This window comes from Globicephala melas, chromosome 4, assembly GCF_963455315.2.
Source record: "Globicephala melas chromosome 4, mGloMel1.2, whole genome shotgun sequence".
NCBI classification, from domain to species: domain Eukaryota; kingdom Metazoa; phylum Chordata; class Mammalia; order Artiodactyla; family Delphinidae; genus Globicephala; species Globicephala melas.
Window position 1 is genome coordinate 66,855,700 of NC_083317.1, and position 22,896 is coordinate 66,878,595.

Here is a 22,896-nt window from a genome sequence, read left to right on the forward strand (position 1 = left end):
ATAAAAAAAAACCTCCCAACAAACAAAAGCCCAGAACCAGATGACTTCACTGGTGAATTTTACCAAACATTTAGAGAAAAATTAATGCCAATCCCTCTCAAAGTCTTCGGAAAAAAATCAAAGAGAAGGGAACACTTCCAAACTCATTTTATAAGGTCAGCATTACCCTGATACCAAAGCCAGAAAAGGACACTACAAGAGAAGAAAATTACAAGCCAATATAACTGATATACCCAGATGCAAATATCCTCAACAAAATACTAGCAGACTGACTTCAACAGCACATTAAAGGGATTATACCGCATTATCAACTGAAATTTATACCTGGGATGCAAAGATGTTTCAACATATGCAAATCAATAAGTGTGATACACCATGTTAACAGAATGAAGGATAAAAGTCATACAATTGGGCTTCCCTGGTGGCGCAGTGGTTGAGAGTTCACCTGCCGATGCAGGGGACACGGGTTCGTGCCCCGGTCTGGGAAGATCCCACATGCCACGGAGCAGCTGGGCCCATGAGCCATGGCCGCTAAGCCTGCGCGTCCGGAGCCTGTGCTCCGCAACGGGAGAGGCCACAACAGTGAGAGGCCCGCGTACTGCATTAAAAAAAAAAAAAAAATCATACAATCATCTCAATAGATGCAGAAAAAGCATGACAATATTCAACGTCTATTCATAATAAAAACTCTTAATAAATTAGGTATGGAAGGAATGTACCTCAACAGAATAAATGCCATATATGACAAGCCCAAAGCTAACATCATGCTCAATGGTGAAAGGTTAAAAGCTTTTCCTCTAAGATTTGGAATAAGACAGGTGTGCCAACTCTCAACCACTCCTGTTAAAAACAGTACTGGAAGGGGGCTTCCTTGGCAGCACAGTGGTTAAGAATCCACCTGCCAATGCACGGGACACGGGTCAAAGCCCTGGTCCAGGAAGATCCCACACGCCACAGAGCAACTAAGCCCATGCCCCACAACTACTGAGCCTGCAAGCCACAACTACTGAGTCTGCATGCCACAACTACTGAGCCTGCATGCCACAACTACTGAAGCCCACACACCTAGAGCCTGTGCTCCGTAATAAGAGAAGCCACCGCAACGAGAAGCCCACGCAGCACAATGAAGAGTAGCAACTAGAGAAAGCCCGCGCACAGCAACAAAGACCCAACACAGCCAAAAATAAATAAATTAATTAATTAATGGAAAAAAATAGTACTGGAAGTCCTATACTAGACATCAGCCAAGAAAAAGAAATAAACAGCTTCTAAATTGGAAAGGAAGAAGGAAAATTGTCTCTATTTGCAGATCACATGATTTTATATATAGAAAATAGGGATGTAATGAACAGAATGAAGACTATAGTTAACACTACTGGACGGTATATTTGAAAGTTGCTAAGAGAGTAGATCCTAAAAGTTCTCATCACAAGGAAAAAAAACGTTTTCGTATCTAATGAGATGATGAATGCTAACTAAACTTATAGTAGAAATCATTTCACAATATATGTAAGTCATGTTGTACACAAACTTACACAGTGCTGTATGTCAATTATATCTCAATAAAACTGAAAAACAAACAAAAACACAAATTAGTATCTTACAGTTCTGAAGGTCAGAAGTCCAATATGATCTTATTGGGCTAAAATCAAGGTGCTGCCAGGGCTGTGTCCCTTCTGGAGGCTGTACATTCCACTGCCTTTTCCAGTTTTTAGAGGTTGTCTGCATTCCTTGGCTCATGGCTCCTTCTTCCATCTTTAAAGTCAGCAGTGCAGCATCTTCAAACCTCAATCTCACTCTTTCCATCGTCACATTTCCTCCTCCGACTCTGATCATCTGTCTGCCTCTCACAAGGACCCTTGTGTTCACATTGGAACCACCCAGATAATCTCCCCATTTCATGATCTCTAACTTAATCACATCAGCAATGTTCCTTTTGCCATGTGACGAAAATGTTCACAGGTTTTGGGGATTAGGATGTGAGCAGTTGGGGAGGGGAGGTGCATTATTCTGCCTACAACAAAGGGCATCTGTTACTAACATAGTGATTTGTAGACTGAAGAGCTACCACTGAAGTTTGAACTTTATGCGATTATTAAGTTAATATACCATGCCAACTGAAATTTGAATTGTGTTGTATGGACACTAGTGTTATTTAAGTAAACCATGGTAACTTGAATTTTTTCATAACTGAATCATGCAAAGCAAGGAGTTCCTGTTTTAAGCCCAGCTGAAGGTCAAAAAGGATGAGAAAATGCATGTAACCACACATGCAGAGCCATGGCTGCAGAAGATGAGGTGGAAGTGATCTATATGTCTGCGCTCATATTTGGAGAACACTCATGTAAATAGGCTGAGGTTTCTCTTGTGCTGGATTCTCAAGGCCACCAGAATACTAACAGCACTGCAACTCTTCTGAGAAACGTGGTACAGGTGAATATGGAAAAAACTCGAGAAATAATGATATAACTTCCCTCTTACCTCTGTCGTCTTCTGCCACTTCCCCCCAGCACCAAAATATCTGAGGATTTTGTGCACTAATATCCAACTACTAATAGTGTATTACACTTTGTTTATAAAGCAACTGTCTTTTAAAATTCTGATGAATAAACATAAAAGAGCTCTTTGATAACTGATTAAGAATATAATAAACACTTCCTATGTGTACACTGTTGAGCAAACTATAGAATAAGTAAATGGATACACAGGCTTCTGATACTTAGACCAAACACAATTTTGAAAACTGAACTGCTGGTATAAAGTTTCTCATAAATTAATTTTATTAAAACAGCAAAAAAAAAAGGTCAGTTATTCACCTCTGACTGGGATTATAAAGTACAATCTTTTAGCGTGAGTATTCTCACCATGCCACAGAGAAAGGTACTGAGGGACTGATGAGGGGGTGTTTTCCTTCTCTGGCAGTGTTATATTAAACTGCAGTATAAATATCTGATCTTAAGATCAGAATACCTCTTGAAGAGGTGTAGCTTGTTTTCTAATACCTAAGTATTGGAAATATATTAATTGCATGAATTGGGAGAGGGAAAGGAAGAAGAAATGGCAATTCATGAAAATCCATTCCTAGACTACATCCATACCAAGTCTTACCACTTTACAGAATTCTTAATTTACTAGCCAGTGCTATTTAAAAATACCACTTCAAAAGTCTTACACCGATACTGGATGAAAATCACACACAACACCTAACCCTGGTGGTTTATGTGAAACCAAATCCTTATCTGCCTCTGGCTCCTTCAGGGGTCTGTATCACCAGTGTCTGAATCCTGGTTGGGATGAAAATGACCCTGAGACAGCAGTTTCATTTTCTTCATGCTCAACCAGACAGATGAAGATCCAAAGTGCTAAGTACGTATTTCAAGCATGTGTTCTGAAACTGTTTAGGACCACAGTAAACTATAAAAGGCAATTTCATAGATACTCTTTGAGAGCGAATATAATCATTAAACTTGATATTTTGCCTCAAAAATGTTTTTCATACTACAGAAAATAAACTCATATATGTTTTGAAACTCTCACTATAAAATTACTATCGTAAGTTCACCAGAACTTGAGGTTTTCTGTTTTCATGAAGTAGGTGAAAGGGTAATCTCTATTCTTTCCATGTGATTGTACCTACACCAGGCTTCCCTACAATCACACATCAAAGTCCTTCAGCTCGCCCCAGCTGGCACCTATTTTCACTTTCACTTTCAGTTTCACAGAGAGTTTTACGGCACTTTCCATTTCATTCTTGACAATCTGAGCTACCTACAAAACAAAAAAAAAGAGGTTAACAAACTCTGCCCAGTCAAAGAACTGTCTGCCAGCCCACTCACTGAGGGGATAAACCAGACTGGAGCTCTTTACCTCATGGTGCTTAAAACTCTAAGTTGGAAAAGAGCCAGGTATCCCACACTAATCTGCACTGACAAACAGAAGCTCTGCCAGGTTCACTAGAATGCTCAGAGCTTTGAAATCCTCAGGGCAAGACTCCAAATTCTCATCTAACTTCTCGCAGACAAAAATATCCCTGCATCAGGAATTTCTTTTAAAATGAGTTTAAAGATGAGCACTCTTAGCTCTTTCTCTACCCTTAAGGATTCTACTTTTCTATAGCCATCCTGGGGCTAGGGAAGGGCTCCAGAAATCTCATGCATCTTAGCCTGACTTACAGTGTCTTAGCTTTCTGTAGAATGGATATGAATACTGCAAAAATACCTGAACAACATCCTCTTCTGCCACTTCGTATAAGAGTTCATCATGGAGTTGAAGGATGAAGAAGCCTCCTCTGATGGGACAGAACATCCCTTGCAGTTTTCTCTTTGGTAACAATCCTACCCCATGAGAAAAGTAGCAAAACTGATCAGCATGTCACTGTGCTATGGGAGTATTTTTTTTTTGAGAGATTTTGGGAAATTATAATTAAGAGATTAAAACACATAAAATTTGGAGCTATCAAGAAAATAACTAATTGCTGATGGCCACCTAGCCCACCTATCAGGTAAACTCAAATCTCCACCTACCTCCTCCCGGAAATGAGGAGTCTAAAAAAGACATCAGTAAATGGAGTTGATTGACACTCCTTGATGTCTTTTTCTGGCCAGAAGTGTCACCATGGTAGAATTGGTGATTCCCCAGTTGGACCACACACTCTAGACAAGTAATTCTAAACCTAGGGTCCAAATGTGGACTTCAGAAAATACACAGATTCCTTCAAGATATATGAAAGGGTCTATGTCTGTATATTTTTCTGTGGAGATGATGTATACCTTTTCAGAAGATTCTCAAAAGAACTCATGAATCCAAAAATGGTTTAAAAAAATCACTGTATTATAGTTATTATAATATAGTTATTATAGTCACTATTTCCTAACTAGTGGGCCTAGTGGTACAGATTATGCCCCTCTGATCACTAAAATAAGGTTCAACATTAATACTTTTAGAGTATCTGCCTTCCATTGTTTGCCCGTTTCTCAGAGCAGTCCTTCCTTTTTGCCATTCAAATTTCCTACACTTATTCTTCAGGACAGGACAGCACAAATACTGTCTCCCTCGATATCTGGTGCTTCCCTCAGAGAGAGTTCTTTAGCTGTCACTACCTGCAGCCCAAGTTTTCTCAGAGGTGGCTCTCACAGGGTAAGAGAACAAAGGCAGATGAGGCATGGCAAGTTGCTTCCATACCAGGGCTGCAAAGGCTGTGCATCTGTTTGCCAGTTTGGCTAAAATCTGATCTGACCCATTGGGCCCCACTTATCTTGCATCATTGGCTGTCTGGATGCTCTAGTTTTTCTGCTTTCTGATCGTTATACCTTTGTCCTCTTGATTTCCCTTGGTTACTTGGCTTCTGACCCAGAATGCCATGATCCTCCTGTTCCCTGTGTGGTCTGCTTCCTCAGGCTGAGCTCCCTTTGATCCCACTGACCTACTACTGCCTTTAACTCAACTTGACACAATCAAGCCATCCTCAGTGACATACCCACATTGTCTTCCACTCACTCTAAAGAGTGATACCACCTATAACTTCATTTTGACACTGCATCATTCTGCTGTGAAGAGTCAGGTAAATATTTCACAGTCAGGTATCATATCTTCCTTTCCTTAGCAGATTTAAAATTCAAACATAGGTTGACAACTTTCACTTCTAAATCCTCCAAAGCACACAGTACAATGTTATTCCCCAAATAAGTTTGACCATACATCCTCTTTCTACAAATATAAGAGTGTGAATGTGTGCATGTGTTCATGGAAAGTCATGAACAGGAAAATCAACATCTTCTTAAGGTGTGGTATGAGGATCGAAGAGGATCCCAGAAATTCTTTCAAAGCATCTGCAAAGTCAAATTATTTTCCCAATAACACCCAAAGGTTATTTTCCTTTTTCAGTCTCCTTCTTTCATAAGCGTACAACAAGGTGATCAATTATCTTGGTTTTAGCAATGAAAGTCCCACATCCTGGGAAACCATCAGTCTCCCACAAACTGGGACATTCATCATCCTCTACAGAGGATTTTCCAGAGATTACAGAACAGGTAATATTGCAACAAACTGAATGCAGAAAAATATAAGAGACTCCAACTGTCATCTCTTAAGCCAGACATTAAAGAGATTTTCAGAAAAAATAAAACCACTCATCACGAATTTTTTTGTTGTTCTGAAAAAAATGTAGTTATTTTCATAAAAATATGTTATTTATGTTAACACATGATGGGTTTATTATTGTTACCTGTAAATGTTAATAAATGTTTTTAAATTCCCAGTTTTAATTTCTAATATGGTAAATATTAGTAGATATAATTAACACACATAAACGAAAGCTCTTTGGGATCCTTTCTAAGAGTGTAAAGACATCATGAAACCAAAATGTTTGAGAACTGCTGAGAAATAAATATAAATCGTTTCCCCCTTTCTTTTCTGATGTAATTAATCTCACCATGTTATAGCAAGGGCCTCATTTATGAACAAACCTGTTCTGTCACTTTGGAGCATACTCTCCCGATGACCATGGGATTTGAAGGCTGAGTGGAAGGTTTCTAATTGCTTCTGAATATTAACTGTGGCTATTTTGACAATATCAGCTGCCGAACCTTGGACTCTTGTGTTGATAGCCTGACGCTCAGCCTATGAAAAACAACAACAGATGCTCCATCAGACACGCCAGCATTGTTTCATACCTGCCTTTAGCGTCCACAGATTAGTGCTCACATGTGCAGACTGGAAATCTGGAACTGAGATGTGACCCAGGGCATCCACTATAAGCTGTATCTTAAGAATAACAACCAGAATGATCCAGGGCTCTAGATCCTGGGCTATCATTCACATGAGGGTAGACTAAACAAAAGAAGGTCAGATTGCTTCAGTTTAGAAATCTTCGACAGTTAGGAACCAAAAACTACATTACACTTAAAATGTATCTAGAAGCTCAAAATTATTTTTAAAAATATAGTATCAGTATTCTAAACTTCACTTTAAAGGATCCATTCCTCAAAATACAATTCCTCTTAACACTAAATAGATATAATTAGAATACCATTCTTTGTGATGTGGGTTGGAATGTTTCAAGCACATCCCCCATATCAGTGGCCTCTCAGTCCTATGTAGAGTTTGGCCACAGCAAGTCTGCAGCCCTCTGGTATGAATCAGAGCTTTTTATGGGCTATTGGGCCTAATCGTTAGCTGCTGGTGAAAATGCAGATCCTAGATCCCCAGGTATTAAATTAGAACTTCCCTGAAACTATTGCTGCCATGAGCTTCTTGGCAGGCAACCACAGCTGCTAAAAGTGAACATCCTGGGGCAGTAGGAATAGGGGTCTAGGTTAATATCCAAGATGTAATCTATCCATGAATATCACTCCTGTTGTTGCAAAAGGGCTCAGAAAATGGGAAGGGTCTACTCACTGGAGGGATCTATGTAACCTGAGAGGTGTTCTCTAGTTCCCTGTCACCTGGGCTACATCCAACTCCTAGTATATTACATACTGGTAAAGAGACAGACTTTTTAACTATTGTTTTGTCAAATGCTGATGAATCCATTCTAAACTCATTCAGTTGTCATTGTTTAAAGAGTGACTGAATTTCAAAGTTCTGACTGCTCCTGTTCTTGAAACTATATGCCTCTGTGCAGTGGATTATGTTATTGTTGCTATTACTTGCTGCCTTTCTCTGTGAAGTCCCATGGCCCCCACCCATTGCCATGTAATTCAAAGTGTTTTTCACTCTAAAAGAATGGCCTTGACTTGTTTTGGCCAATAAAATGTGAGTAAAACTGACATACAGCACATGCAAGGAGTTTTAAAAGCTATCTAACACTGTCACAAAAAAGGGCTTATCCCAGGTAGGTACTTTTCTTTATTCTGAATTTTAGAATGAAGAAAATACAGAGCAGAGGCAGAGTCAACCCAGAGCCAAACTATACTATGAATTAAAAATAAATATTCTTATTATAAGTCACTGAAATACGGGAGTTGTTTTTACTGTGACACAACAAATATAACTAAAATATATAATTCATTCTCATGATACTGTACTTCCCTGATTCTATTCCAAAATAAGAAAACTTGGCAGTCTCAGCTTTGTGTCCCACAATCTTAGTCCCTTCTCATCACTAGAGTGTTTTCATATACATAAAAATATACAGGTTTCTGGTAATAGGAGATTATGCCATTAGGACTAACCCTTCCACTGATAACCAGAAAAAGGTGGTCAGAAAATGCCTCTTTGAATGAATCAGACAGGAAAAGGGAAGTGAAGAATTATAGAACCTAGAGAACTGGGAGAGAAAGGAAACCAAGGAGGTGATCCTGGCATTGGAGGCCATCCTTTCTCCCAGGGAAATCAACAGATTCCAGAAGAGGCAGCTGACAGGCTAAGAAGCTGAGCAGAACTTGATAGTCTTGAAATATTTGGGTTCACAGCCCAATAAGTAGGAGGCCTGGTAAGGAGGTAAGATAATACAACTGTTTTTATAGAAAACTAAGAAAAACAAAAGGCAATAGGAACAGACTACAGGGATTCAAGTATGAGCCATATTTGACTACAGACTAGTATCAAACCTATTAGACTATAAAATGATCATGTTATCAAGAAAATAAAAGACAAAATTGAATATTTCGGCAGAGAACAAAATACCATTAAGAACCAAATAGAAACTCTATAACCAAAAAAATTAAAACAACAGAACTTAAAGCATTTAAACAGTGCTTTCCCTATAGTTTGGTGTATGTGTGCAGTGGGGAGATAGTATCGACTTGGAGAGAAGATAAAAAGGCCTTCTGGGGTGCTGGAAAAGTTCTATATCATTTAGAACCTAAAAGCTCAATAGTTGCTCAACAGCAAATTGAAGAGCAAATCAGCCAACTGAAAGATAAGTTAGAAGAAAATATCCAGAATTAAGCATGAAGAAATATAAACATGGAACAGAGGATACGAAAAATGAGGAATTAAAGAGAAAAGTTTTTAAAATTTATAATAGAAGTTCCAGAAAGAGAGGAGAGATTTTGATGAAGCAATGACTGAAGAAGAAATGACTAAGAATTTTCCAAAATCAACAAAAGATCTCACGGTGCCGATTCAAGAAGTCCTAACACCCTCAAAAACAGATCAGTTAAACACACACACACACACACACACACACACACACACAGGCACATGAAGTTAAAAAAAAAAACCCACAGGGGCTTCCCTGGTGGCGCAGTGGTTGAGAGTCCGCCTGCCGATGCAGGGGACACGGGTTCATGCCCCGGTCTGGGAAGATCCCACGTGCCGCGGAGCGGCTGGGCCCGTGAGCCATGGCCGCTGAGCCTGCGTGTCCGGAGCCTGCGCTCCGCAACGGGAGAGGCCGCAGCAGTGAGAGAGGCCCGCGTACCACAAAAAAAAACAAACCCACAAACTTAAGCACATCACAGAAAATCTGTTGGAAACCACAAGGAAAGAAAAATACTGTATTAAAAGCAACCTAGAGAAAAAAGGCAGATTGCATTTAAAGAAGAAACAGACCAGGGATGGGCAAACTAAAGCCTACAGGCCAAGTCTGGCCCATCTCTTGTTTCTGTAAATACAGCTCTACTGGAACACAGCCACACTCACTCATTTATGTAGGGTCTATGGCTGCATCTGCACTAGAACAGCAGGCTTGAGTAGTTGTGATGGAGACTCTGCAGCCTACAAGCACATGTTTAAGGGAGCTTACTTTTTCTGACACAGACACTATTAAAAACCTAAAGGAAAGTTCTACTTATTGGTAAAATGTTTAAAATTTCCCTCTGAGACCTGAAAAGTGGCAAAGATACTCACTATCACTAACTCTGTTCAACACTGTCCTAGCTAGTAAGTCAAGCAAAAGTAAAAAAAAAAACAAAGAATAAGACTCAGAAAGACAGTTATAAAACTACTTTTTTTTTCCAGATAATAACTGTGTAGATAGAATACCTAAAAGTATCTACAGATAAAATTTTGTAATTAGTAAGTAATATTTGCAAGGTTTCTAGACAAAAGAATAAAGGCAATTATCTTTCTATACCAGTAGTAAAGGGTTAGAAAATGTAAAAAGGGAAGGAAAATAATTAAAAATTAAAAAAGATGCCATTCACAACAGCATGAAACTTTTCCAATATCTAGCTATAAATTTAATAAAAACCTTGTAAGATCTCTTCCCCAAAACTATACATCATTAGTGAGAGAATTTTAAAAGACCTAAAGACCTAAATAAATGGACATATATAACATGTTTATCGACTGGAAAACTCAAATTTATAAATATGTCATTAATCCCATCTTGATCTATGAACTCAAAGCAACTGCAATTAAAAAATCCCAACAGGATTTTGTGTTTGTGTGGAAATTCACAAGCTGCTTCTACAATTTATATGGAAATGCAGAGAACCCAAGAACAGGCAAATCTTGGGGGAGAGAAAAAAAGCAAGTTGGGAAAACTTTACCATATATCAAAACATAGTATTCAAGAAAAAGCAAAACTACAAGACACTACTTTACACCCACCAGAAAAGCTAAAATTATGTTAATTTAATAGCAAATGTTGGCATGGATGCAGAGCAATGAGAACTCAAACTGGCATGGATGCAGAGCAATGAGAACTCAAACTTATATGGGAGGACAAATTGCTACAACTACCATAAAACACAACGTTGCTTTATCTACTGAAATTCTATGTCTACTGCTTTACCAAACATAAACAGAAACATATGTGCACCAGGAACCTTGAACAAGAATAATCAAATCATCAAGATCCATAATAGAAACCCATCCAAATAGAAAATTCTCCAAACTAGAAACCCATCAACAGAAAAATGGATAAATTGTGGTATATTCATATAACAGAGCCATATACCTACCCCAACATGAAACAACATAAATGACTTGCCTAATGTAATTTTGAGTGACAGAAGCTAAACACAGAATACATATATATGATATACAGAGAGGTCAAAACAAAACCATAGGGTTAGAGGTTATAGTGGTTATTTCTGGGAAGGCAGTGTATGGTGATTAGGAAGAGGCATGAGGGGAGCTTCTGGGGTGCTGACAATATTCTGTATTTTGGTTTGTATGGTAGTTACATAGGTATAGCTCTATGATAATTTACTGAAATTTAAATTTGTTTCTTGTGCTTTCTCTATGTATATTTTTCAGTACAGTAAAAGTTGAAATAAAATGTAAAACCAAACTAAATGAAAACCAAACAATAAATCTGGCTATATTTACTCCATATCTGATTCAGAGGGGTGCAATTTTTTTTTTTTTCCCTCAGCAACAACATAATGAATCAATTAGAACCTGACTCCTAAGGATTTGGTATAAAAAGTCTTACTCTCACAGTTTTAACTTCAAAAATATTAGTTTTTAAAAAATTATATGGTTCATTAACATTAATCATTCTATCCTCCATTTTTCATTGTGTAAATACCAAAAAACATAATCAATCCCTATTAGATCAAGCCCAAATTTCTCAGCCTGCCATTAAAAGCCTTCCCCAATAGCTGATTCCATCTGACCAGTAGAAAATTATCTATTCCTAAGTGACAACTCAAACTTTCCACTCCTATCAGATTGGCTTCTAGCCAATCCTTACTCAAACTCTTGGTCACTTGTGATTATCTTTTTCTCATGCCATCAATTAAATTTTAAATAGTCTTCAAGAATCTGTTTAAGTCCTATCTCCTCTAGAAGCCTAAATAACTGAGTATACATGCTACTTTTATATTTTTTTAGTTTGCTTTATCTCTTCCAATACATTTTAAGACTTACTTTTCCTAGTGCAACAACTACAGTGCCTACTTCACTTGGAGATATGGTAAAAGGCTGATAAATATCTGACATCTGTATGTGGATATATGGGAGGCGAGAGAGTGAAGAAGTAACAAAACCCCAACTACTCCTCCATGGTCCCTAAGAGCATTATTGCTCTGAGAGATTCTAGCTCAAGACAGTAGTTTAGCAATTTGGGGGCTGGATATTTTCATTACATACAATGTGTAGTGGGCACTGACACACAAAAGTATGAGGTAAGGGCAAAATACAACCAGTTAAAATAGGAAGGTTTGTACTATAACAGAAATTTAAATGCTCAGATACACAAAAAGTGTACAGATACACTTTTATGGATCCCAATGATTTCAGAAAGAGATTTCAACCATAATTTGAGTAAATACCATCAATACATCTTTTGAATGATATTAAATATCATTTTAATATCTTATTTAATATTTTGGGTATCCTAATAACAACCTCTGATGAGCCAGTGCTTTTAAAATAAATAAACAAAAGGAATGAACCAAAAAATACCGCAATTCAATGACTGGCTAATCTCTGAAGACAATGCAATCTGGTGTAATATGACAAATTAGTATAGATATCTGAAACAAAGAACAATTAGCAAATGTAAGAATTAAGTTTATATATAACTTATTACCAAAGCTAATAAATAATTGGCTTACTAAAACAGAACATCTTTAACTGAAATATTACTAAGTGAACTCATATTTACATTAGTCTCCTATAGAGACTGTGTTCAGCAAATACTGGCATGTACCATCACTTCAGAAGTCCTTAATAAAACAGAAGATCCAATTAATATGCTAGTGATCTCTAAAAGGGACAATAGCAGGGTTCAGTCTTTGTTGAAAAAGTACATGTCATTAAAGTTAAAAATTTAAGTTAAAATATTAAGTTAAAAATCCAGAGAAATTTCAACATACGTGAGCTTTGTGATAAGGGTTGTTGTCTTTGATTCCTGGTAAATATCTATGCCTTCCCAAAATGGTCTGAACAAATCCATCTCTTTTACAATTCTTCACTGTCTCTCTCATGAAATGATTAATCCCTACAAAGAAAATGAAGAAATAATTACAATCAATGTCCATCCTTAATCTCACTCACTAGTTTCAATATAGTGAAATATACCAAAACTTCACCATGATTAACATTAATATCACATCATCAAAATTTTGCATATAAACTTTCATTCACTTTTTCTTCCAGTTTTATTGAGAAATAACTTATACACATCACTGTACAGCATGACAGTTTGCTTTACATATATTGTGAAATAGTGCTCGCTTAGGCAGCACATATACATATATTGTGAAATTACCACAATAAATTTAATTAACGCTCATCACCTCATATAGCTATGAAAGTTAGAAACAAAAGGGACTTTAGAAATGACATAATCTCTGTTTTTCAACCACCAACAACAAAAAATACAAAACTAAACTCTAGAACAACAGAGCAGGTACTAAAACCTAGATGGTTTTATTACAGGACCTTAAGACTACTCCATGCTACTTTTCACAGGGTTCTGTTCTTTGATCACACTAACCCTCTTTTACTCTTTGAGCTTATCTTTACCAGGCTTAATACATTCCAACAGCTCCTTGTTACCATCTATGCTATGATTCAAATAGGACCTAACTGAAACTAATGCATGAAGTTGTAATATTTTATTAGAAACTTAAACAACTCACTTCTTAAAATTCAAAAAGACTACATATAGTATATTACTCAAACACATTCACATTCCCTATACCAGCATTCATCCTTTGCTATATAGGTCCGTTATTAGGTCTTATGACTCTCCAGGATGAACTCTTTGCTTCAGATGGGCCAGTCTCTTCATTGCCCATTCCTGTCTCTGAGCTAGAGAGGTTCTTCTCTCCTGTAACATTCTTTTTCTATACTCTTTAAAACACATTTAAGTACAGAGACTGCTAATTTATCTTTATTCTTTTGTGCAATTTCTGCTTTCTCACAGCTCTGCTCATCCTAAGTAATAAACACTAATGCCTCCCAATTAAAACCCCTCATTTGAGGATTTCTATTGTGTGGCTGGCACAGATTGTGGGTGAAAGGAAGGGGAGAAACCCTGCCAAGTGCAGCTGTTGGTGATATCTGACTACTAGCATAGGAATTTCAGAAAGCAATCAGGCTCTCACCTTCTCTTCAGGAATTACTGTGATACTGCTGAGTAAAGAGCAAAGAAAAGGATGAGATTTAAGAGACTACACCTCTATGAATTCTCTAACCTGACTCCTGTAGGAAGACTTCAAATATTCAGAGATTGCAAGAACTACTTTAAAAAAACAATCAATGCTGAGGTATAATTTACATACAATAAACAAAGCTGAGATATAATTTACATACAATAAAAGGCACCCACTTCCGGTGAACAGTTTGATGCATTTTAACAAACATATGCACCCCTCCAACAACCACTACAAGATACAAAACATTTTAATCACCTTCACAGTCAGCTCCCCATTATCAGCCTCAAACACTAATGGATCTACTTTATTACACTGTATCTTTTTCATGTTCTTGAATTTCATAAATTACACTGTATGTTCTCACTTGTGTCTGCCTTCTCTTGCTAAGTAGCATTCCATTGAAGAGATATACCAAAATCTGTTTATCCATAATCCTGTTGACAGATATTTGTTCCTGTTAAAAAGGAGACAGCAGGGCCAAAATGGAGTCACTTGTGCTAAACCCTATGTTAGCAAACTAAGACTTACTACCTAACCAAATTGCAGCCTCAACACCCCCAGGAATGTAACCTTTAACCAGTCAACCTGGTATTACATGGTCAGCACTAGTGAGGTTATCTACCCAATAGGCCCTTCCAATCCCCTTAGGAGAGTGACCTTGCCTGAAACCATGCATTCTTTGCTAATATTTCCTTTATCCACCTATCCCCTTTCTGCCTTTAAAAAACTTTTCTCTTCTACAGTTCGGTGGAGCTCCTTTCTAGTGCTAGATGGGATGTTGCCCGATTCATGAATCATTGAATAAAGCCAATTTGATCTTTAATAAATTTACTCAGTTGATAAAGAAATGGAGTAATAGATACAGAGAACAAACAGATGGTTGCCAGAGGGGAGGGAGTTGGGGGGAGGAGAAAAATAGGTGAGGGAGACTAAGAGGCACAAACTTTCAGTTACAAAACACATGAGTCACAAGTATGAAATGTACAGTGTAGGGAATATAGTCAATAACTATGTAATATCTTTGTATGGTGACAGATGACAACTAGACTTACCATGGTGATCATTTTGAAATGTATAGAAATATCAAATCACTGTGTTGTATACCAGGAATTAACATAGTTTGTAGTTCAAATATACTTCAAAAACAAACTCATAGAAAAAGAGATTAGATTTGTGGCTACCAGAGGTGGGGAGTGGGAGGAGAGGGAATGGGTGATGGTGGTCAAAAGGTACAAACTTCCAGTTATAAGATAAATAAGTACTAGGAATGAAATGTACAACACGATAAAGCTAATTAACACTGTTGAATGTTATATATGAAAACTGTTAAGAGAGCAAATCCTAAGAGTTCTCATCACAAGGAAAAAATCTTTTTTTTCTATTTCTTTAATGTTGTATCAATATGAGATGACGGATGCTCATTAAATCTATGTGGTAATCATTTCATGATGTATGTAAGTCAAATGATTATGCTGTACACCTTAAACTTATAAAGTGCTGTGTGTCAATTATAACTCAATATTGGGAAAAAAATTTTTTTAATTTACTCACTAGGATTTTTGTTGTTTAACACTTCCAGTCTTTGGCAGTTATGAATAAAACTGCTATAACATTCACATACAAGTCTTTCTTTGGACATATGTTTTCATTTTTCTTGGGCAACCATCCAATAGTAGAATTGCAGAATCATACAGTTAAGTGTACGTTTTACTTTATATGAAAGAGTCATAGTGTCTTCCAAAGTGGTTGTACCATTTTACAACCAATCAGCAATGTAAAAGAGACACAATGTTTTTAAATTTTAGCATTCTAATGTTTATATAATGGTATCTCTTTGTGGTTTTAACTTGCTTTTCCCTGAGAACAAATGACGATAACACTTGATGTAGTTATTCACATATTTTCTTTTGTGAAGTGTCTGTTCAAATTTTTGAACTTTATTTTATTGCATGATTTACTTTCTTAGTATTGAGTTGTAAGAGTTCTTTATATATTCTGGATGCAAGTCCTTTGTTAGATAATAGGAACTATAAATATTTCCTCTCAGTCTGTGGCTTGACTTTACATTTTCTTAATGGTGTCTTTTATAAATATTTATTTTTTATGACTAATTCAGTGTTATTATCACCTAAGAAATTGTTGCCTACCTCAATGTCATAAAGCTCCTCTCCCTTTTCTTCTGCAAGATTGATAGTTCTAGTTTTTACTTTTAGGTCTGTGGTTCATATCAAGTTAATTTTTGAATATAGTATGAGATAAAGTAGAAGTTCATTTTTTTTTCCATACTGGTATCCAGTTGTTCTGGCACCAACTGTTGACATGACCATCTTTCCTCCATTGAATTACCATGGCAACTTTGTTGAAAATCAATTCACCATGTACGTATAGGTCTATTTCCTGATGCTCTATTGTGTTTCATTGTTCCCTGCGTCTACCCTTATACCTATCTTGATTATTGTAGCTTTATAATAAATTTTGAAACCAAGGAGTGTAAATAATCAACATTGTGCTTTCCCCCCCAAATTATTCTAGTTATTCCAGGCCCTTTGAATTTCCATATAAATTTAGAATCGGCTTGTCAAATCTGACACAAAAGTCTAATGATATTTTGATTGGAAATGCACTGAATCTATAGAACAATTTACAGAGAACCGTGATAACAATATTGTGTCTTCTAATAAATTAACATGGTAAACCTCACATTTACTTAAGTATTCTTCAATTTCCTTCAGGATTGCTTTGGAGTTTTCAATAAAGTCTTGCACATACTCTGTTAAATTTATCCTAAGTATTTCATGTTTTTTGATGTTATTGTAAATGGTTTTATTTTTACTTCATTCACTAATTGTTTATTGCTAGTATATAAAAATACAACTGATTCAGCGACTTCCCTAGTGGTCCAGTGGTTAAGACACCGCATTTCCATTGCAGGGGGCATGGGTTTAATCCCTGGTCGGGAACTATGATCCCACATGCCATGCTGGCATGGCCAAAAAAAGGAAAAAAAAAAAAAATACAACTGATTTTTACAAACTGACCTTGTATGGTGGGAACCTGTGCCAAATTTAGTTATTTGTTCTAGTAGTTGTTTTTGTTGAATTCATGTGATTTTCTATGTACAAGATCATGTCATGTGTGAATAAAAGTTTTTCTTTTTGGGGACTGGGGACAGGGTAGATTACAAAGGGGCATAAAGGAACTCTCTGAGATGATGAGGTGATGGTTCCATACCTCAGCTGTAATGTAGACAGTATGATTGCGTGCATTTGTCAAAATTCATAGAACTATACAACTAAAAAAGGTGAATTTTATTGTGTGCAAATTACCTCAATAAACTGCCGAAAGAAGAGAGAATTTAAAATGGTGATATTCAAACTGCTCTATAAAAGCAATTTTTCTCTCACAGTTTCTGGTACATTTACTCAATGGTTTACTGTTTCAAGATAAAGCTATGTAAACCTAAAGCACAGGACAATTCCTAGATTTTATAAGATTTTCACAACGACACAGTAGCATATACATCAACTTCATTTTGCTATTCCATTTCTGTCCCTACTTTTATGAAAAAAGCACATCTCTAAGTAAGGTTGATGTTATTTAATCAACAGTACTTGATGAAAACTTCTGTTAATAGAAAATTCTGTAACACAAATTTTTAAAAATATAATATGGAAAGAGAGTTGAGAAGAATAGTATCTAGAAGATAATTAACATTCAATGCTTCCTTACCGGTATATCTGGATTTGAAGGAGTCAATGTAAAAAGCAGCATCATTTTCTTTAATACCCATCTGCTCTCCCAAAGATTTAGCTCCCATTCCATAAATGATTCCATAGCAAATCTGAAAGGGACTCATCACACACAGTAAGTAAATTATAGGTCATAACTACATAAAATGCAAACATAAAAAGTTCATTAGGATTGAGATTTGGTAAACTTTTCATAGTGAGTCAAAGAAATGATTAGATTTGCTTTGGTGGGTTAGATCCATAGAAGCTGATATCCAGTGAGCGCCTTTACTGCCTTTTAGCAATACTTTTTGAGGTGTGGAGAGAAAGAGAAGAAGGGGCAGAATATGAATGAATATGAGTGGGTGAAGAAAATAACCCTAGTTGTTTAAAAGGAAATATTTCTGACTGTCATTTATCCAGAACTCTTCAGAGAAGCTTTCTACTCCTCATAATACTTCATTAACTGCTGCTTAAAGAAGTGCCTAGGAGTCAGGAAAGAGAAGCATTACAAACATTCCTCTCCTCACCTTTGAATAGCACTAAAAAAGCAGGAAGAGTAGACTACATGGCTTCATAATAGGGAGGACGTCATTGGAAATAAATATCCTCTTCATCTCACAGCCACCTGAAATCCCACAATTGCAGAATTCATTTGGGTTAAAGACAAACTTTTGAGAAAATTTTGGGAGTAGTGGAGGAAAATGGTCTAAATAGGTCAATAAAGAAACTGATTTATTAATAAGTATTGCCTGGGTTCAAATCCTAGTTCCACCATTTACAAGAGGTATTATCTTGCACAATCTACCTTGTATCTCAGTTTCTTCAACTATAAAATGAGGACAGTAATATCTACATCATGAGTTTGTTAGGATTAGATGAGTTATTTTATATATGTGTGTGTGGGTGTGTGTGTGTGTGTGTGTGGGTGTGTGTAGGATACCACCTGACATAAAGCAAGATCATATAAATATTGTTAAATAAAATTTAAAAAGATAACTTGCAAAAATTGATTATCAAAATCCAAAATACTTCCCAAAATATTTTTTTTTTAATTACATTGAGAGGGAGTTTTTTCACTCCTGTTTTCTTTTCCTTTTAGGTCTTTTTACACTTTTTTTTCTTAATTCAGATATTACTTAGTGCTAACTGATACCTCAGCAAGACTGAGATCTAGATTAGATGGTTCAGTGCATGACGATTCAAGAAAAAAAAACTGGTATATCATAAACCCCATTAAATCATGCAAGAACTTATTAAATAGAGGCAGCTATCATCAGTATATAAATGTTTAGATTATGGAGTCAGAATGTCTAAGTTCTGTCATTCTGAACTTATCCTGGCTCCACCACTTATAGCTATATGACCTTAAGCAAACTACTAACTTTCTGTGCCTTGGTTTCCTCCTATGTAAAATGGGAATAATAATAATAAAACCTATTTCGTGTACTTACTACGAGGATTAAATATTGGAATATTACCTATTTAACTTAGGGTTTGATTCCTGCTAAATGCAGGATTTAATCTGAGAGGATTAAATAGAGAAGACAAAACTGGCTTTCTAAATAGTGGAAGAAACAAGTGTTGGTGCTAAACAGGCAGTGGTGAGAGGAAGTGTTTCATGCCTAATGAGCCAGTCAAGAATCACAGCTGTGAGTAACAAGAAGTGCAAATGTAAAACTAGTAAAGCAGGATCTTAGAGGTGGTGTGCCTTTACCTCAGCCAACAATCCTGCTCTCTTGAAAAGGGCATCAGATTTCCCACAGGTCATGTGATAAACAAGTATCAGTTGTTAATCTAGGCCAGGGAACAGTGTGAATGTGGCCTTTGATTTTCCCTGTGCCCAACAGTCATCCAGGAGTAGGAACTAATATGGGCCCATGTGAAAAGTCCAAGGGCAGTATGAAGTTTTACAGGCAGATTAGCTAACTAATGGCCTCAAAAAACTAAAAAGCTGGGTTTCCCTGGTGGCACAGTGGTTAAGAATCTGCCTGCCAATACAGGGGACACGGATTCGATCACTGGTCTGTGAAGATCCCACATGCCGCGGAGCAACTAAGCCCGTGCGCCACAACTACCGAGCCTGTGCTCTAGAGCCCGTGAGCCACAACTACAGAGCCAGTGTGCCACAACTACTGAAGCCTGCGCGCCTAGAGCCCGTGCTCCGCAACAAGAGAAGCCTCTGCAATGAGAAGTCCGTGCACCGCAACAGAGTAGCCCCCGCTCACCGCAACTAGAGAAAGCCCGTGAGCAGCAACAAAGACCCAACACAGCCAAAAATAAATAAATAAAATCTATTTTAAAAAATAATAATAAATAAATCTTAAAATAACCAAAAAGCTAATAGTTACTGATTATAATCCGCAGCTCAGCAATATTTATTTTTCAACAAACATTCAGAGAGCATCCTTCTATAAAAGGCACCATGGCTCAATGCGTGTGAATATAAAAAGATAAATATTTGTGTGCTTACAGACTAGAAAGAGATTTTAAAAATACACACACACACACACACACACACACACACAATATCTACCACCACCACCACAATATCTACCACTAATGCATATAGATTTCCCAGAACTAAGTAGGCTCGGACTAACTCTACCTGATTCTTTCTATTGACTCTACAAAGGAAAATATGAATACCATGAGACAGGCTCAGGTGAACGTTGTGAAAAATCCAAAGAGGGAGAAATCACTCCTCAACCACAAATGATTGAGATAGTTAAAAAATTTTTTTTTAAATCATAAAAATTCTCCTCATTTATGTTAAACATGTTCAGTAAAGACCACCTGTTTTGCTTGTTGCCTCAGATCATCCCCAACAGACTCTGGCTCAATCATCTTCCATTCAGCTGCAATACTCCTGAAAACATCAGCTCCAGTGTTTAGTACTTGAATGAGACGATGATCGTGGGATAAATGAGCTAAGATCCTCAGCTCAAGTTGAGAGTAATCAGCAGCTAATATTAAACCACCTGAAACAGAAATGATTTTAGAAAAGTCGGTACAAAGACAAAACTAAGTTTTATAACACTGAGCAGGATGACAGAAATTTAGTTCCAACATACAACCGTGAGATCATGTAAAAAAGCTCAAATCAAAAAAAGCTAAAACCTTGCTCTTAATATGATGCAATTCAGCTCTGTAACATATAAAAATTTTTTGCTTAGCTTTCAAGGATATGTAATATATGTAAAGCCACCCTTGACCTCTGCCCGTTAACCACTGTGGTAGTGCTTTCCTCAGTGTTCCTATAGCACTGATACATAATCTAAAATGGTTCTTTCATGCCTCTCCCACGTAACACTGAGCCATTAGGGATGGGAGATAATCTTCCTTTGCATTCTACAGAAATGCACAATTCCTGGTACCTAATAGGTCCTTAACAAATGGTTGTTGAAGGAATGAATGAATGAGTGAATCAAGAAACTGGTTTCTAATGTGTGCTGACATTTTAAGGGGTATGGAGAGAAATGTGTGCTCTGCTTTGAAAATAAACTTGCTCAACAAAAAAAGGTCAAGTGGCCTGTATGTGAAAAAGAGTATTCAAATAATTAAGAGGATTCAAATAATTTATCTATGGACTAGGAATGACTGGATAAGCATGGCAAAAACAAAATAGAACAAGCAAAAGCATAGTTAAAGAAAAAGTAGAAAAATATTTGCAACTGATATCACAAAGGACTCACTGCTATATTGTATAAAAGAGGTGCTATAAATCAAGAACAAAATATAAACAAGCAATTCACAGAACTAATAAAAACAAAAGAATCTTAAACCTATTAAAGAATGCTTAACTTCATTCACAATAAAAGAAAGGCAAATTAACTCTATAACAAGAAACAATTCTTTTCTACTTGTAAAAATCCAGAGGTTGGATGGCACATTCTGTGGCAAGGCTGTGGAGAAAGAAAACACTCATACATTGTTACTTGGAAGTAAATGGTAACTGTGTCCCATTAGATGGCAATTTGACAATATCCATCAAAATTAAACAGGCTTTTAACTCTGTGACTCAGTAAACAAGCCCACAGGCTGCTGCAAAGACTATCTGCATACAAATTAAACTGGCTTACGTTCAAATTTCTTTACTGATAATCACAAGTCTTCAGCATAAAAATATTAAACAAAAAAACAAAGCAAACAACAGTGTATACAGAATGCTTATGCTTGTGTAAGAACAGAGGAAGAAAATAGTACATATTCATATTTGCTTGTATCTGTATAAAGAAATACTGGAAGGATATATAAGAAACTCAAATATGTAATTAACTATAAGAGTTATACATAACAGGGTAGCTAGGACAGGGAAGGAAGCAAAGTTTCTCAATATATACCTTTTAAATATTTTGATTTCTGAAATATGTGAACGAATAACCAATTCAAAAATATATAAATACTGATTTGAAACAAATGACCACAACTTTTATGGCCTTTCTGCCCTAAACAAAATAAAACTGGACAAACTATATGAAATAACAGTTTTCAGATGTTGGACAATAGGCAATGCAGGACTACAATCCCTGAGAAAGGGGAAGGAGAGGGGAGATAAGAGGAGCCATGCAACTGTCTCAAGTTTCTGAATGGAGGCAGCGCAGGGAAAGAGGTGAAACAAAGCACTGTGGTCTCTGAGCTGGAAGAAGAAAGTGTAATTTGGGCCTGCTGAGGCTGCTACAACTTGTGAAATTTGGAGAGAAAGGAACTTTGCATAAAAGGATCACCAGAAATATGCACAGTAATCCCTTTGGATTTTTGACCAAATACTAAACTGTGCAGGGAGAAAGTTCAGAGAACCAGACAAAGAACAAACACTAAAGAAATAGCTATTATCAAAGTTCAGCTATCAGCTGAACTACTTGAACAACATACTCTTGAATGTTGAAAGATGTTCAAGCTCTGACCAGACTGAGTGGAGAAATCCTGCTGAACAACTTGAGCACAAAGTAGAGACCGCAGTAAGGCCAAACCTTACAATGATGGTTAATCTAGCCCTAGAGTAAAGGCTACTCTAAACGTCTGCTCACAAAGCTTAAAAGACTCAAAATGATCAAGCTGATGTGAAAGTAAATTAACTGCCTGCCAGAAGAAAACGCTATAAATGAAGACTACAAAATCCAAAGAGTTAACAATGTAGTAACCATAATGTTCAGCATACAATAAAAAAA

General features: G+C 36.7%; 1 protein-coding gene across 1 annotated transcript in view; it reads right to left on the bottom strand.

Annotated features, from left to right (window-relative positions):
- Positions 1-2,809: 2,809 nt before the first annotated feature.
- POLQ (DNA polymerase theta) overlaps positions 2,810-22,896 on the bottom strand; it is a 114,547-nt gene continuing 94,460 nt past the window's right edge. Inside the window, exons 25-30 of the mRNA XM_030857808.2 lie at positions 20,522-20,706; positions 17,727-17,838; positions 12,711-12,835; positions 6,465-6,618; positions 4,219-4,334; positions 2,810-3,768 (exon numbers count right to left, since the gene is read on the bottom strand). Of these exons, the coding sequence (XP_030713668.2) occupies positions 3,655-3,768; positions 4,219-4,334; positions 6,465-6,618; positions 12,711-12,835; positions 17,727-17,838; positions 20,522-20,706 (806 nt within the window). The 3' untranslated portion in view covers positions 2,810-3,654. The remainder of the gene's footprint in view (positions 3,769-4,218; positions 4,335-6,464; positions 6,619-12,710; positions 12,836-17,726; positions 17,839-20,521; positions 20,707-22,896) is intronic.